The sequence below is a fragment of the Salmo trutta genome, chromosome 15 (assembly GCF_901001165.1).
Source record: "Salmo trutta chromosome 15, fSalTru1.1, whole genome shotgun sequence".
Taxonomy (NCBI): domain Eukaryota; kingdom Metazoa; phylum Chordata; class Actinopteri; order Salmoniformes; family Salmonidae; genus Salmo; species Salmo trutta.
Window position 1 is genome coordinate 38,568,760 of NC_042971.1, and position 17,299 is coordinate 38,586,058.

General features: G+C 42.4%; 2 protein-coding genes across 7 annotated transcripts; one reads left to right on the forward strand and one right to left on the reverse strand.

Annotated features, from left to right (window-relative positions):
• Positions 1-1,861: 1,861 nt before the first annotated feature.
• Positions 1,862-4,924, forward strand: LOC115148973 (C-type lectin domain family 10 member A). Of its 3 annotated transcripts, XM_029691343.1 has the most exons (7): positions 1,862-1,989; positions 2,135-2,254; positions 2,938-3,033; positions 3,673-3,768; positions 4,032-4,171; positions 4,385-4,494; positions 4,595-4,924. In XM_029691343.1, exons 1-7 carry the CDS (start codon positions 1,953-1,955, stop codon positions 4,746-4,748), a joined length of 753 nt encoding a protein of 250 aa, XP_029547203.1. In that variant the 5' UTR covers positions 1,862-1,952; the 3' UTR covers positions 4,749-4,924. The 3 variants fall into 3 exon arrangements, with proteins under 3 accessions (XP_029547203.1, XP_029547204.1, XP_029547205.1); XM_029691344.1 differs by lacking the exon at positions 2,938-3,033; XM_029691345.1 differs by lacking the exons at positions 2,938-3,033; positions 3,673-3,768.
• Positions 4,925-4,937: 13 nt separating this feature from the next.
• Positions 4,938-17,070, reverse strand: LOC115148972 (serrate RNA effector molecule homolog). Of its 4 annotated transcripts, XM_029691342.1 has the most exons (20): positions 16,948-17,069; positions 16,062-16,187; positions 15,785-15,928; positions 15,562-15,708; positions 11,548-11,736; positions 9,830-9,999; positions 9,443-9,627; positions 9,185-9,325; positions 8,763-8,949; positions 8,488-8,654; positions 8,247-8,308; positions 8,030-8,108; positions 7,691-7,885; positions 7,436-7,606; positions 7,124-7,277; positions 6,839-7,032; positions 6,520-6,676; positions 6,189-6,278; positions 5,351-5,453; positions 4,938-5,193 (listed from the first exon to the last, which is right to left on the reverse strand). In XM_029691342.1, exons 2-20 carry the CDS (start codon positions 16,181-16,183, stop codon positions 5,118-5,120), a joined length of 2,733 nt encoding a protein of 910 aa, XP_029547202.1. In that variant the 5' UTR covers positions 16,184-16,187; positions 16,948-17,069; the 3' UTR covers positions 4,938-5,117. The 4 variants fall into 4 exon arrangements, with proteins under 4 accessions (XP_029547202.1, XP_029547199.1, XP_029547201.1 ...); XM_029691339.1 differs by having other exon boundaries at positions 8,488-8,949; positions 16,948-17,070; XM_029691341.1 differs by having other exon boundaries at positions 5,340-5,453; positions 8,488-8,949; positions 16,948-17,070.
• Between the last annotated feature and the right edge of the window lie 229 nt (positions 17,071-17,299).

Here is a 17,299-nt window from a genome sequence, read left to right on the forward strand (position 1 = left end):
TGCATTTTAATGAGGGAAATAAGTATTTGACCCCCTCTCAATCAGAAATATTTCTGGCTCCCAGGTGTCTTTTATACAGGTAACGAGCTGAGATTAGGAGCACACTCTTAAAGGGAGTGCTCCTAATCTCAGCTTGTTACCTGTATAAAAGACACCTGTCCACAGAAGCAATCAATCAATCAGATTCCAAACTCTCCACCATGGCCAAGACCAAAGAGCTCTCCAAGGATGTCAGGGACAAGATTGTAGAACGACACAAGGCTGGAATGGGCTACAAGACCATCGCCAAGCAGCTTGGTGAGAAGGTGACAACAGTTGGTGCGATTATTCGCAAATGGAAGAAACACAAAAGAACTGTCAATCTCCCTCGGCCTGGGGCTCCATGCAAGATCTCACCTCGTGGAGTTGCAATGATCATGAGAACGGTGAGAAATCAGCCCAGAACTACACGGGAGGATCTTGTCAATGATCTCAAGGCAGCTGGGACCATAGTCACCAAGAAAACAATTGGTAACACACTACGCCGTGAAGGCCTGAAATCCTGCAGCGCCCGCAAGGTCCCCCTGCTCAAGAAAGCACATATACATGCCCGTCTGAAGTTTGCCAATGAACATCTGGATGATTCAGAGGACAACTGGGTGAAAGTGTTGTGGTCAGATGAGACCAAAATGGAGCTCTTTGGCATCAACTCAACTCGCCATGTTTGGAGGAGGAGGAATGCTGCCTATAACCCAAAGAACACCATCCCCACCGTCAAACATGGAGGTGGAAACATTATGCTTTGGGGGTGTTTTTCTGCTAAGGGGACAGGACAACTTCACCGCATCAAAGGGACGATGGACGGGGCCATGTACCGTCAAATCTGGGGTGAGAACCTCCTTCCCTCAGCCAGGGCATTGAAAATGGGTCGTGGATGGGTATTCCAGCATGACAATGACCCAAAACACACGGCCAAGGCAACAAAGAAGTGGTTCAAGAAGAAGCACATTAAGGTCCTGGAGTGACCTAGCCAGTCTCCAGACCTTAATCCCATAGAAAATCTGTGGAGGGAGCTGAAGGTTCGAGTTGCCAAACGTCAGCCTCGAAACCTTAATGACTTGGAGAAGATCTGCAAAGAGGAGTGGGACAAAATCCCTCCTGAGATGTGTGCAAACCTGGTGGCCAACTACAAGAAACGTCTGACCTCTGTGATTGCCAACAAGGGTTTTGCCACCAAGTACTAAGTCATGTTTTGCAGAGGGGTCAAATACTTATTTCCCTCATTAGAATGCAAATCATTTTATAACATTTTTGACATGCGTTTTTTCAGGATTTTTTTGTTGTTATTCTGTCTCTCACTGTTCAAATAAACCTACCATTAAAATTATAGACTGATCATTTCTTTGTCATTGGGCAAACGTACAAAATCAGCAGGGGATCAAATACTTTTTTCCCTCACTGTATGTCTAAGTGTTGGAGTGTGCCCTTGACTATCCGTAAATTAAAAAAAAAAACATGAATATTGTGCCGTTTGGATTGCCTAATATAAGTAATTTGAAATGATTTATACTTTTACATTTACTTTTTTTATATTTAAAACCAAATACTTTTAGACTTGTACTCAAGTAGTATTTTACTGATTGACTTTCACTTTAGTAATAATTTGGTTGATTTCACGTTGGTTGACAACTCAACCAAATATAAATCAAAACTAGACGTTGAACTGACGTCTGTGCCCAGTGGGACAGGACTATGATGACCCCATGCAGACTAACATACTGTGCAAGTGACCTGTGTCAGCGATTATTTTCTGAGGAAATATGATAAGAGAAGTGAAACTTCAACCATCACCCCCCCCCCCCACCCCCCTCAATTCACAGAATACATAAGGACTACTCAAACACTGAACCAATCTCTAACAGCTGCAGCAATCAATGACATATATGAAATAATTGGTCCAAGAGCTATTTGCTATGGATGAAAATGAAGATAAAGCATGGTGGAGACCAGGTATGGAAATGTACTGTATACTATGTATTGAATAGGAACCTTGTGACTCCAGGATTGCCAAGAAAGGAGATAGGAGATATAACAACAACATCACCATGTATGGGCCAGGGCAAAATGAAAGTTCATGTATCTTATGTGTTTCCAGAATCCTCTCATGGGTACTCTCATCTGCTGTCTGCTGGCCGGTCCCAGTGGTACCTGTGTGCAGCAATGTGTGTTACCCTCACTCTCTCCTTGTCTCTGCTCATCCTGATGCCCAGTCGGTGTGAGTACTGTACATGATTTCCCAAAAAATAAAGGATATATTATTTTATTTTACCTTGATTTATACAGGTTTTTCTCATTGAGATAACATCTCTTTTCCAAGAGAGACCTGGTCCAATAGCAGGAGGGAGAACAACGTTTCAGACAAAACAACTTACATACACTAACACAACATTAAACACAACTATAAACACACATACAGTACAACAAAAACATTTTACGTAAAAAAACACGAAAGTCTTGACTCAAAACAGCTGTCCTAAAGACAATTACACCCTTCTATGATATATACATCGATCAAGTGTTTAAACTCCACCAACGAAACTAGATCATCAAATTTTAAAATGTTCAGGAGAGAATTCCAGGACCACGGAGCTAAGTAACCATGACATGTTCTAATTTTTGGTACTGTTACAAGCAAATGAGAATAGGACCGTAATTGATATTTATTTACTGACTAAAAACTAACAGAGATAAAATTGCATTTTAGCCAATATGGCCTTATAAATCAGTGTATACCAATGTTTAAGCCTACGCAAGTACAATGACGACCATCCAACAGCGCATATCCCAAATCCGGATATGAGCTCTTACAAATTCTCATTTTATTACCCATATATAGTCTATCTATATCAACATTTCGTGTTTTATTTACCTGTTTACCACCATGGGAATTTTCTGTAGTTGACAGTGTGGACACTAAGTTATCTGATTTGGAGAGATCCGTGTCAAATCTGACTGAATCTGTGTCCCTTCACTTATCAAAACTACATGAGAAAGGTTGGTCCATATTCAAATCCTTATTGATTATCTTGGACATTGTTGTGTTTTTTTTTCAGCCTACTTGTCAGTTACAGTGTTCAGAAATCAGGAATCAGGATAGATTAAATTAAAATATATAGAACACATCACTACGAATAACTTGTTATGCAGTTAAAAACAATAGCTACAGGAGCGTGAGTGAAATGAGAAAATGTTATATATATATATATATATATATATATAACACAAATGAATAACATGAAACAACACAACAGTTCAAGTACATGGTCTACGATCAAATGGTTCAGGACAGAAGGTAGCCGACTAAACACAACGATTTACGATGGAGTTGAGCGGACCTATTGCGGGTGGACTGGCGCGCCGACGTCACATAAAATTACGTTTTTATCCGAAACTATTGATGACAGCACCCAAAGAATAGCACGCTATTACATAGATCGGTGTAATTGCGGACTATTGTTTAAGTGTTGAAATCTGTAGTTTTATAAAAACGTAATTGTATTTGACGTCGGACCTCAAGTCCGCCCACACTAGTCGCCGTTCAACTAACGCTACATCATAAATGGTGGAGTTGAGTTTAATCGGCTAGACAGAATATGACAATGTTTGTGTTATCATCACGTCCATTTTCTGCAGTTGGTATTCTGGAGATGAAGTTATCTGATTTGAAGAGATCAGTATTAAATATGACAGAACGTGTGTCCTTTCACTCATCAAAAGTACCGAAGAGAGGTTGGTCCATATTCAATTTCTTATTAATGGTTTCATGGATATTAGTGTAGCAGATTTTTCAGCTGCAGTGCTTGGGATACATTTTGATTAAAATATGGTCATCATGACTATGATTTTATCTCTGACACGCTCTTAACCCCGGTCCCTAGATTAGTCCTATTCAATCTCAGTATTATATAATAGTCAACTTCATGTGACACACTTTGCAAATGAACTGTATATAGTGTTAGTGTATCCATCCGTATCTCTCCTACCTGTTAAAGTGGGCTGTCCTGATGACTGGTCACTTCACAACTCCAGCTGCTACTTCTTCTCGGCCTACCGGGCTTCATGGTACACAGCCCGAGACTCCTGTAGGTCTATGAATGCCACACTGCTCATCCTGACTAACGAAGAAGAGTGGGTGCGTCAGTTACACACACCTATATCCGTTCTTATAACTTCTTTGTTCGTTGCATTTAGTTCACTTTCCAAGTGGTTCAGTATGGACGCTGAAGATACAGAATTGGCGTAATTCGACCCTCAGGGCTTCACACTGCCCTCTGCTGTTCACCAAATGCATTTAGACATTGCTTTAGAAGACCCTGTCCTGACACACTCATTACCGCTTTAACAGGGCTTTGTAAACAGAATGAGTGTTGGTCGCTCCTTTTGGCTTGGCCTGTCAGATGAGAGGACTGGAGAGTGGGAGTGGGTCAACGGGAGTCCTTACATCATGGACCCGAGGCAAGTACAATCAAGTCATTATAAGGCAGACAATTTTCTTTCTCATTGTATGTCAGGTGCTTGAATAGTGCAATTACTGTATTTCACTGTGCGTTTGCAGTAAATGGAAGCCAGGCCAACCTGATAACTGGGCGGGGCATTCTATAGGGGGCACAGAGGACTGTGCCCATATCGCCACTTCTGGGAAACTCAATGACAACCACTGCACTACTGCCTATACATTCATCTGCAAAGCCAGACCAGCATCCAACTAATGAAGTTAAACATTTCTATGCTTTATGATTAAAAATATAACATAAACAGGATTAACTTGAATTAAGCAAGTCCTGTTTTCTATGTGATTGTCACATTTGTGGATTTTTGCATGCCAAAATATGTGGTCTGCTGTATTCCTTATCTAATACTCCCATATTAAAAAAATATATATTTGTAAAAAATTGTGCTAATGTCAAATTCGTTTTTAATGAGGACATTTCTTACAATTCAAGTGTGTTCCAATTGCACCGAGCCTTTGCTCTGCAGACATAAAAAATAAATGCTAATGAATCATTACTTTACATAAGGGGACGAGACAGGGAAATTACACAATGATTAGAAACAAAATAAATAATAAAATTAATAGTCTAGAAGAAGTCGATGTCATCAGGTGCATCGAGGTCACGGTATTCAATGATGTTGCGTGGATCTCCCCGGGACATTCTGAAGGAAACAGCCAGGATGCAGAGCGGAGGGGAACAGTATAGAAATGGACAAAGAGAGAGAAACATTTATGGAGGTTTCTAAATGCAAATAAGTCATTAGCAGAAAAGGAGAAGCTAGTGGTGCTATGTTTGTCCATAACTGACCAAGGTCTCACCTGTTGTTGCGGGGTTTACCAGGGTAGCCACCAGCCTGTCCACGAAAGTTGTCATAGTTACCCCGGCCACCTCCGTACTGGTTTGGTGGGTAAGGAGGTCCACCTTGAAGAGAAAGGTAGTGTCATGTCAGAACACCTGAGAGCTGCAACCAAATTAATGACATAGTTGTAAACTGCCTTTGAACAAAATGTCAGGACAAGTGGTGATGTAAAAACAGTGGTGTAAGGTACTTAAGTAAAAATACTTTAAAGTACTACTGAAGTCGTTTTTTGGGGTGTGTACTTTACTATTTATATTTTGGGCAACTTTTACTTCACTACATTCCTAAAGAAATGTAAGTACTTTTTACTCCATGGATTTTCCTTGACACCCAAAAGTAGTCGTTATATTTTGAATCCTTAACAGGACAGGAAAATGGTCCAAATCAAGCACTTATCAAGAGAACATCCCTGGTCATCCCTACTGCCTCTGATCTGGCAGACTTACTAAACACAAAAGCATCTTTTATAAATTATGTCTGAGTGTTGGAGTGTGCCCCTGGCTATCCGTAAATTTAAAAAACAAGAAAATAGTGCTGTCTGCTTTGCTTAATATAAAGAATTTGAAATGATTTATACTTTTACTTTTGATACTTAAGTATGTTAAAAACCTAATACTTTTCACTCAAGTAGTATTTTACTGGGTGACTTCCACTTCTACTTGAGTAATTTTCTATTAAGGTATCTATACTTTTACTCAAGTATGACAATTGCGTACTTTTTCCACCATTGTTTATTAAAAGGGACTTCATGAATCAATGTGATTGGTAATATGACAGGTGGGGAGGTAGAGCCTCACCTCCGTAACCCATGACAGGAGGACAAGGCTGACCGGGCCCGAAGCCCATCAGGCCCTGGGGAGGGAAGAGCATGCCTGGAGAGAGAACTCCTACAGAAAGATGGAGAGAGACAAAGTCAGTGGAAAAATAATATAGACAAAAAGGATTCAATGATACAGCATTACCTACACCTAAACTATTCTAGAAGCATTATGGGCCTGTTCAGGAAGATGTAACATTACAGAACGTTAAAATAAAAATGGATGGTGTAGAAAAGATATGATTGTCAGAGAGAACGGGGAATCGTGTCAGCTCTATTGATTCTATTTCTATGTGCAATGTGTCCCTCACCTTGTCCTGGGCCGAGCGGAGGAGGGGGCTTCATCTCTGGGAGGGATGGTCGCTTGGCATCCATGAGAAAGTTGTTGAAAAACACCACCTCCCTTTTCACCTCCTCAATCTTGTCCCCGTGTTTGTTCAGGATGTGCTTGCGCACAAACTCTGGGCCCTGGCCAGGCAGAGGGAACAAATTAATTCACATTTTAATCTGCACTACACCTTGGCAAGGTCGATAAAGACCAGTACATGCTCAATGCTCTTTGGGTATGCAATGTTTACCCTTTGACCAATTTACTTCCATCCTAACACAGACACACAAATACAGATGCACCTTGAACTTCTTGCCACTGAGGGGGCAGAGCCACTTGTCCTTGCCCAGCTCCTGGGTGTTGGCCAACACAAACTTCTCCACCTCCTGCTCCGGGTCCTTCCGGCCCATTTTTCCTGCCTCCTCCTCCGATAGCTTCTCCTTCACACTGAACAGGGGGCTCAGCCTCTCCTCAAATGTCTTCTGCCACTCCAAGACTGGGTGCATGACAGGGGGAGACAGTCAGTCAATAGTGTGTCAGTGTATGATGCCCAGCCAGTGTTGAATATACAGTAGTGTGGTGCTCACCTTCCCCGTGTGCGATGCGATTGGGAGGGATGGGCCCGCGCACATGGATCATGCCACAGCGGTTGGGCATCTCATCCTCGCTGGGGTACTCGCAGTTGTTGTAGTAGTCGATGGAATGGACAATACGCAGGTACAAGAGAAGACGGTCCAACACCTGGGAAGAGATTAAGGAAATCAAGTCACCTTTAGATAATTTACTTTACCATTTGACTACCTGTACTTTAGCATCAGGCAAAACCTACACAGTTCACTGCCTACAAAGAGCGTGTAAAGTGGCTGTGTATCAGTGTGAGCCAAGGCAGATGGACGGACCTTGACCAACTTGTCGTCCCTTTCCACAGTGATCTCGGCTGGATAGCCCTCCTTGGTGCCATCCTCTGCGTCAGCTCCACCCACACTGCCCAGAAGCTCCTCCTCCTCAGCGCTCACCTCCTCTATCAGGTAGTCAGTGATGTTCTTCAGGATGGGGTTCTGAGCCGCCACCTGATACCACATAATACAATATTAAACATACAAGAAACTCATATGTATTGCAAAGACACCCAATTGCTTTCTCTGTGTGTGTACCTCCACAGCAGACACTGCCTCTCCACGGGACTTGTGGCTCCATAGCCTGCCTCTGTGGTCCAGGGAGTGGATGAGTTTGGCTGACAGCTTGATGTCGTTTCGCAGCACCTGTTTGTGCTGAGTAATACCATTGATGTTGCGGACCCTCCGGGCCAGGTCTCTGTTGACCCCCGGAGCCAGCTCACAGTCACGCAGCTACATGCAGCAGAGAGGGGACATACAGGGTCAGAACACTCACTAACCAGCTGTGTGACTCAAGTGCAATATCTTGCTCATCACCGGGTTCCAGGTCCAGAACTACCTAATTTTGTAGTCTTGATTAGAGGTTGTTAAACTCACTCTGATGTTCTGGAGGTTCCAGCAGTTCTCCTTGATGTTGACACTACGGTCAAACGTCACCCAGCAGCGACGGAAGAACCTGACATTGGATGGAGGTGGTTAAAGGTATACAAACATGAGGTGAATGACAGAAGTTCCATTTTTAACAGTCCACTATAGTCCATTAGCAGCAGAGGGGGTCAGGCTGTGGGTGTGGTCAGATGGAAGTGGAACTAACCTGCGCTCTGGTTGGGGATCAGACAAACACACTCGCATGAACCCAGGATATCTCCGACACAGCTGAGGCAGAAACAATAGGTTAGTTCTTCCTCTTGGATGCCTAAGGTCATTGTGTGTGTGGGTCCAGCTGTATCGGAGTCCTTTGCATCAATGTAACTTTTCATACAGGAATTCTGAGTAATTCTGACAGTCCATTCAAGTGTTCAGTATGATTGTACAGTCAGATTGAATGAACTCACAGCTATGATCTCTGCCTTGGAGATGGTGGGGGCGATGCTCCTCATGAAGAGAGAGCAGGTCCTGTGGAGAGGCCGGGGTCTCGGGGGCTGGTCCTCCTTAAGTTTCTTCTCTTCCTTCTCCCTCTCTCTTTCCTTTGGTTTCTCGTCTTTGATTTTTTTTCTGTCAGCTACACAATTTGTGGGGTGCAGAGAAGGCATTACCAGAGACTTAAAAATATATTTGAATATTAAAAATGTTTTAACAGTGACCCCATCTTGGTCCTGTCGTCGCTCACCTTCACACTCTTCCTCCTCTTCATCCTTGTCCTCCCCTTCCTCACCCTCCTTTTCCTCACCCTCCTCCCCCTCGGCAGGTTTATCAGAGGAATGATGGGAGTTGGAGTCCGAGTCTGAGTCACTCTCAGAGGCACTGGCCTCATCTTCACTGTCTCCACTGTGCTTCCTCTTCCTCTTCTTACTCAGCTAACACACGGGAAGGAAAATAGGTTGTGGTAAGGGTCAATAGATCCATGTCAATAAGCCCAAATCCAAACTTAAGATCTGTGTGTAACTCCTGTACAAATGTATCATTGTCACCAATACAAGATTACACAAACGTTCACACAGATCTCAAGGTAGGATTCGGCCCCTTTAAGTGCACCACATTCATTCTAAAGACAGAAAGAGCAAATAAGACACATGGGGGCTACACACTAACCTCCTTAGGCTCGGGCACAACCTCTTTGCTTTTCGTCTCTTTTTCTCCTTCCTCCTCTTTCTCTTCTCCCTCACTCCCTCCTTCTGCTGCCTCACCACCACCATTTGCACCCTTCTCCATGCTGCAGGCATCATTCTCCCCCTGTGGCAGAGTTCACTTACATCAATGACCAACTGACAAGAGGGATTCTTGTTCTGAAGGGCAAGAGTAGAGCAGGCCAGGGCAAAGAAAAAGTTGTTACGACATGAGACAGCATACCTTCTCTTTGTTAGCTGGGAGTTTGCCGTCATTGTCCATATCCTTAGGCTCCTCTTTTTTGGGGGGCTCAGTTCCCGGACCCCCAGCTGCCGCCCTGTCAGCTCTCCCTCTTTCCTCTTCCTCCTCAGACGGAAGCTCCAGGATGCGCAGGTCATAATCTGTCCCTCCCTCCATCTTTATCACAGCTAAAGGACAGAGGAAAGGACTGGGTTAGGATAAAGAACCTGTTGAGATTACTAATACTCACCAACAAATACAAACACTTCACTCCTTGACACTGCTTAAAGCTAAGGTTGACAGCAAAATACTCTCCAACAGAGAGATTAATGAATCCATTAGAGACACATCCCACAGCCTCCCCCTCCCTCAGCCCTCCCACGACTCTACCTGCATCCAAGACCTTCATGATAGCCTGGGCCTTCTCTATGTCCAGGGAGACCGTGTCGAACCAGCCGTTCTCCACTAGGAACATGTAGACATTCAGCCGGTTCTGCAGGGCACTGTGGGACTCGGCCTTCCGCCGGCCCGCCTCATCCGGGTGGTACTTGGATCGGAACCTGCGTTTACAACAATGTCCCCAAAAAGGCACAGGAGAGAGACGGGCAGGGATGGAGTGGAGGAATGTTAAAGAAAGCACTTGTATGCATGGCCAGGCCAAATAAACTGGCCTAGAGCACTGAACTGGGCCCTATATACTTCAGTTCTATACCCAAACAGTAAATCAAACATTAAATTAAAAAATACTAAGGACACCTGGTTTTTCTGAACCTTCCTGAATCCTGCAATGTTTTATTAGGGAGGACAACAGCATGTCCATCAATTAAATGCAACTAGCTAGGCCTACTCAAGTGACTGCCATATGAAGAAACTGGCCCTGAAAATGCTAGGTGCTCTCTGGGGTTTGAGGTGCTACTGTAGATTTTGTCACAAAGTTTGCATGGTGTTATGTTTGTGTGTGGGTATAGCTGTTTGTGAAACATAACAGGATGCTTTAGGTTAACTCACCAAAAATAAGGCAGAAAGGCAAAAAGGACACAAAAAAAGAAAGAACATAACAGTTCAGAATTGTACAGTTCAGAAGGGCAAATTTGCCATGGTGTGGACTAAATTTACCTTTTCTTTTCCCAGTATAACAACACACATATATACTGAGAGGGGTCTCTTCTGTAAAAATGCGCTCCACTTCACCCCCCTACTGTGTTTGTGTGCACACAATTTCATTTTCGGGATTCGCTTTGATCCAAATACAAAAAAAAAAAAATAGGGGAAAAAAGCATCACATATTAAAGAAAAGAACAAATATTTCCACGCGCGCAAAGTGGTTTATTTGCCTGTCTAGCTAGGATCCCTGGTACTGTACGTCTAAGAGCAACTGCATTGTGCGCAGTGCAAGCCCTAGCTGTCTAACAACGATTCCTGTGAGGAGTTCCAGTGTCTCGTCTTCAAAAACCTTGTTGTGAAGGACGGGGGAGGAGTGGGAGGGAAGAAGGTTTGGTTAAGTTAAGAAAACAAAAAAAAGAGCATTGACATTATATGATCCCTGGACACACCGTTGAAAAAAATGGTGATAAGCACCAGAGACAATCGTATTCTATTTACAACTGTGACAACTGACAATCCAATCAGATTCACTTCAGAGCTAAATCTTTCTATCCTGTTTATTAGCTAGGCTATTTACTGATCCTCAATGATGGTGCCAAACCATTGTAATAACCCACCATTCATATCTAAAAGTGGCATGGTATGCATAATAAGCCTACCCCAAAAACTAGGTTCTCTTATCACTATCAATAACAGATCAAAGTCATTTTTAAAATAATGATGTATGTTCAGGATGCTTTAGATACACCAATTCGTCCATACCATTTTTCAATTACACTCAACTCTCACACGTCTTGATATCGCACCCGGTCAAATAAAGGTCTAATATCTTCCACAAACTACACTGTCTTTACCAAGCCATTAACAAAAGGCTCCAATCTCAACTATCAGATCTATTTGACAAAGACAATTTCTGTAAATAGAGGTCGTCAGTGTAGCCAGTCTAATTCACAGCACACTGATTATTAATACTAATAGTTCAGCAAAGGCTCTGATAAACGTACCACTCTTCATCTTTGTGAGCAAGGAAGAAGTCCTGCATCTGCTGCCGTCGGAAGTCTATCTTGTACTCATTATAACGCTTAACTGCCTCAGTCTCATCCACAGAGTCATCCAGGGACAGCAGAAACTCCTTAAAGCTCTTCATCACTGGAGGCGGTAGGCCCAGGTCCATATCATGGATGTTACCTAGCCTAGAAAACATAGGACAGGGTTAAAAAAAAAAGAGAGTGAAATAACATTGACCCAAGGGCAAGATAATATATTTGGTGGAACAGTCCAGTGTTAGTTTAACCTGCAATTTTAGATTTAGTCTTAAAATACCTTTTAGTCTTAGTCATAACTTCCTTCATTAAGTTTGCTATTATCGACTAAAACGATGGACAATTTTAGTCTAGTTTTAGACAGACATTTCAGGTCACAATATTAAATAATGAATATATAGGCTACCTCTAACTTCCATCATGTGCACATTCAGACAGCCTTGTCCAACTAGGCCTATACTATCCCCTCATAGTCCTTAGCTGAAAACATTGAGATGGTGCCAGATTGTAACCAATGCCAGCCATAATTAACCATATAGGCTATAAAGCCTTGGCTACAGGTTGAACAATTTACAGCTCAGATTTTCTCCCCATCATAACCCCTCAGGGGGTAAATAACAGTAGTTTCCTTGAAAAGGAGTTTCAGCTTTACAAAAACGCATAAGTATTACTATACTCCTAATATTGAATTCGCATTTGCAGGCCGCAGCGCGGGAGCAGCAGCGCAGAGGAATGAATAACAGCGCACACGGGGAAAATAGAACTTCTGATTAGGGCTGGGCGATATATCGATATATTTTAAATGTGATATGGAATTAGACCATTTCGAAAATATATCGATATAGTTCAAATTTGCGCTTTGATCCTTGCTCCAAGCAAGCTGCAGACCCAGAGCTCTCTGCGCTGCTCCCCGCGCCCCGCCCCTCCTCTTTCATGCACAGAGGGCGGAGGGGCAGGAACAGACACTTCAACAAACATGGAGGAAGCAACAGCGTCTGCGGAGCATTTTGAGGAGGAATTGGTTAGTAAAAGAAAAAGCATTGGCTCAGTAATTTGGAGATGGTTCGGATTCAAAGTATCTGATGAGCAACAAAATCACGTTATATGTAGGCAGTGCCATAAAAAAGTTACAGCCAGGGGTGGAAGCACTACAAATCTTTTTCACCACCTAAAACAGTGGCACAAACTGCAATACGAAGAGTGTGTGAAACTGCGCGCTGCAGAAGCCCCAGTAGCAAGCCGTCGACAACCCGAAAAAGCTCCAGCCCCGAAACAAAGCTCACTGCAAACTTCATTTTCCCGCAGTGTGCCTAATGTCTACCTCAAGACAGCATTACTGTTTATCAAAGTAAAAAAAGAGGGGAAATGTTTATTGAGTTGATAGTCTGTTTCTTGTGCAACTGGTTGAGGCTGTTCAGATAAGAAAGAGTTAACAAAAAGCAAATGGTAATCTCAGGCTGATGTTTTAAAAAATAAATTCTCAAACTGAGCACTTTATTTTGTTCTTTATTTATATATAATTGCTGCCCTTACTAGGGTTTGTCATATTTTATTATTTTGTAATGTTCGTTATTTGCATCTATGGATTTGTTAGAAAAGAGAAGAAACCTGTAATTTGATTTTAATAAGCCATTTAAAGTTGTCAAACTAAAAAAAAATTGACTTTTCTCATAAATATATATAATATTTATTTCAGAAAAAGATAGCCTATAAAATAAAATAGGCCTATTTTTGTTTAAGATATTTTTATTTATTTAAATGTGCACCTTATGGAGCTTTGATTTAAAAAAAGGTACTCCTGTTGTTATACAGTGTTTATGTTTACATGTTATTGTTATTTGAACAGCTGAGCATTTCATCTGAACCAGGTGAAGAGCCCTGTTTATTATTTATTCATTTGATTTTTCAACTGTTCACTGAAATAGCCAGTTTCAATAAAACTACTTGAGACATGTCATATCTGGCTTTGACTTTGACTGAACATTTGCTCTCACTTTGCGGAAAAAATATTGGGATATATATCTTATATCGATATTCATGAGCTGAAATAAAAGAACCCAGAAATGTCCCCATACGCAAAAAAAGCTTTCATTTTTGCCACAAATTTGTTTACATCCCTGTTAGTGAGCATTTCTCCTTTGCCAAGATAATCCATCCACCCGACAGGTGTGGCATATCAAGAAGCTGATTAAACAGCATGATCATTACACAGGTGGTCCTTGTGTTGGGGACAATAGGCCACTCTAAAATGTGCAGTTGAGAAATAATCTGTGGCATTGTGACACAAGTTGAGAGGGAGACTGCAATTCACATGCTGACTGCAGGACTGTCCACCAGAACTGTTGGCAGAGAATTGAATGTTCATTTCTCTACCATAATCTGCCTTCAACGTCAGTAGAGAATTTGGCAGTATATCCAACCGGCCTCACAACCGCAGACTACGCGTAACCACGCCAGCCCAGGACCTCCACATCCTGCGGTATCGTCTGAGACCAGCCACCCGGACAGCTGACGAAACTGTGGGTTTGCACAGCCGCAGAGTATCTGCACAAACTGTCAGTAACCGTCCCAGGGAAGCTCATCTGCGTGCTCATCGTCCTCACCAGGGTCTTGACCCGACTGAAATTAGGTGTTGTAAGCCACCTTCGATGGTCATTGGCACGCTGGAGAAGAGTACTTTTCACAGATAAATCCCAGTTGCAACTGTACTGGGAAGATGGTCGACGTTGTGAACAAAGTGCCTCATGGTGACGATAGGGTTACGGTATGGGCAAGCATTAGCTACGGACAACGAACACAATTGGATTTTATCAATGGCAATATTAATGGACAGAGATACCGTGATGGGATCCTGGAGGCCCATTGTTGTGCCATTCATCCGCCACCACCACCTCGTTTCAGATTGATGATGCACGGTCCCATGTGGCAAGGATCTGTACATCATTTCTGGAAGCTGAACATGTCCCAGTTCTTCCATGGCCTGCATACTTACAAGACATGTCACCCACTGAGCATGTATGGGATGCTTTGGATCGAAAGCGCGTTCCAGTTCCCGCCAATATCCAGAAACTTCGCACAGCCATTGAAGAGGAGTGGGACAACATTCCACAATCAACAGCCTGATCAACTCTACATGAAGGATACTGTTTTTTTGATTCAGAACACTACCTTTTTTAAGAAATCTTTGATCAACAGATGCATGTCTGTATTCCAAGTCGTGAAATCCATAGATTAGGGCCTAATTGATTTATTACAATTGACTGATTTCTTTATATGAATGGTCAATAAGTAAAATATTTGAAATTGTTGCATTTATATTTTTGTTCAGTGTATATTACATGTATACATTTATATTCCGGTCTCTGACGTTGCGCCTTCTGACATTTCTTAATTTTTCTGGATTGTGTGTATTATTTTTGGGGGTAAATGTATTGCTAGGTATTACTGCACAGCTGGAGCTAGAAACACAAGCATTTCACTGCAACTGCAATAACATCTGCAAATTCAACAAATAAACTCTGATTTGAGAGCCAGGCAGATCAGCCCAATCAGAACGCACAACTGAAAGATGGAAATTCAGCCAATGAGAGGTTTGAATTAAATAATCTGCATGCATACATGTTTAGGATTGGACAAAACAGAAAAGTAGATTCATGTCATATTAAGTGTCCATTAGTCTCATATGAAATTCTCATCTTGTCACATTTTCATTGACTAAAATGAAAAGTAATACTGAGTATATAAATGTATATATTTATTTTATTTTACAGGGCATCTAGTCTCATTATCATAGTTTGTCTCTTGCCTATTTTTCCTGACAAATATTTTTTGTCAATTGTGGTTGACAAAATTAACACGAACAATCACAGCACCAGTGAGGGACATGGTGCCGTTTGATGGTTATCCGATTTCCACATACGACTAAACGGCATCTCTGCATGAACAGGTTGGTTGTGCCCAGTCTACTCTCCTCACCTTGCCTGGATGGGGATGCCATGGTGAGGCTGCATGAGGTGCAGATCAGGGTGGCCCCAGGGCTGTGGAGGAGCGTAGCTGGGGCCTCCGCCACCACCATAGCCCAAGTCATACCCCCCATGGTAGGGATCTCCGCCATGGTCATCCCTGATCAAAGCAGAGGGAGGATTAGATCAAACATTTTAAAATTGAAGACAGTGATGTAGAATAATTTGATTCTCACCAGTCTCTCCTCATGCGTTTTTGTTGGGGACTCATGTCGTGCCTGGGTGGGGAGAACCTCTCCCTTCGACCCCTCTCGTAGTCCCGATACTCCCCCCGGCTACGACGCTCCCTGCCCCTGTCCCACTCCCTGGCAGATGGGCGCCAGTAAACAGAAAAAGCAAAAAGATACATGTGAAATACCACGCATGAAATGGATTGGAAATGTTCTCTCATTTAGAATAGTCACTTCCCATGTTGGGGGTGAGGGAATACACTGTCTATTCCCTCTTCCTCACCTGTCATTCCAGTCTTCCCTACGCCTGTCCTCTCTCTCTCGGGAGCGGTCATAGTTGTCGCTCCTCTCACGACGGAACTTGTCTCTCCTTCTGCGATCATATTCATCATCACTGTCTGCCATCTCCCTAAATTGTAAGTCAGTCTACAAATTAGCATAAACATTCAAATAGTAAATGGTAGTTAGCTTTGTAGGTACCAAGCAAATAAAATATATCAAGTTACACTGGGCCGCCCTTAACTAGTAATATAATCAACTGAACATCTACATGACTTTGTCCTTAACTATAATTTATAATTTGTCGCAAAGCATTTGCCTGCTGATTGATCTCTGCTAGTGCTGCTACTGGGAATCACATGACAAATTATAGTAGCTAACCAACATCTTTCATGACATTTCAAGTAGCTACAAAGATACTAACTAACCCCCATTTGTATGGTGTAGCTACCTAGCCGTTTATGTTTCTAGCTAGGTAGGTAACATTAGTGTTGAGCCGCGTTAGCTAGCTTGAAAAGGCGTTTTCAAAAGTAGGTTTAGTGAAATTAGCTAGGTATTATACTTATTTTTCAATGTTAGCAAGTTGTAGCTTAAGTAGGTACTTCCAATTTGCTAGTATCTTAGTTTACATTTTCAGAGTAGCAAGCTAACGTTAGCTACCTTACCCAAAGCTGTAGCTAAGATTGCTAGCTAACTACCGTTAGCCGTTACTATAGTACTAATAGCGGCAGACGCAAACAAAGGAAGGTTTTATTAGGCCCAGGACGAATGCCGTTATATTTTACGTGCTACAAAGCGTAATATGCTGTTACTTCCTATACGTAACAAGGACGTTAGTATAGCTACATCCCTTGACAGCATGATATTAAACTTTATAGGAGGTACATTACTTATTTTTTTTAAATCCCGTTATTTTAGCAAACGTGTTTGGTCTCTCTTCCTGGCGTGGAATGGCGAAACAGCTTCTTCTTCTTCGGTGGGATTTATCGACGGTTGGCACCCAACGTTATGGTATATTACCGCCACCTACTGTACTGGAGTGTGGGGCAGAGACAGGGAGAACTAAATCCCACCTGCCAGCCCCGTTGCTCTTAAAAAAAGATAACAAAATATTTGAGAATATATCTAACGACGTTCATTCAATATACTCTTTAAACGAATTTCCTGTATCCCCTTCTCACTCATACTTGATCTCATTATCTCTCTTTCCCTCCAATAATGTCCACACTGTATCAATACATG

Excerpts from the sequence above, each read along its gene's own strand:
- LOC115148973 (XM_029691343.1), top strand. The coding sequence starts at position 1,953 with ATGGATGAAAATGAAGATAAAGCATGGTGGAGACCAG. Across the intron at positions 3,034-3,672 it reads ATCAAAACTACATGAGAAAG|TTGGTATTCTGGAGATGAAG; the intron begins GTTGGTCCATAT and ends CATTTTCTGCAG. Across the intron at positions 4,495-4,594 it reads CCTTACATCATGGACCCGAG|TAAATGGAAGCCAGGCCAAC; the intron begins GCAAGTACAATC and ends GTGCGTTTGCAG.
- LOC115148972 (XM_029691339.1), bottom strand. The coding sequence starts at position 16,183 with ATGGCAGACAGTGATGATGAATATGATCGCAGAAGGAGAGACAAGTTC. Across the intron at positions 10,000-11,547 it reads GCTCACAAAGATGAAGAGTG|GTTCCGATCCAAGTACCACC; the intron begins GTACGTTTATCA and ends TTGTAAACGCAG. Across the intron at positions 5,194-5,350 it reads GGTAAACCCCGCAACAACAG|AATGTCCCGGGGAGATCCAC; the intron begins GTGAGACCTTGG and ends TGTTTCCTTCAG.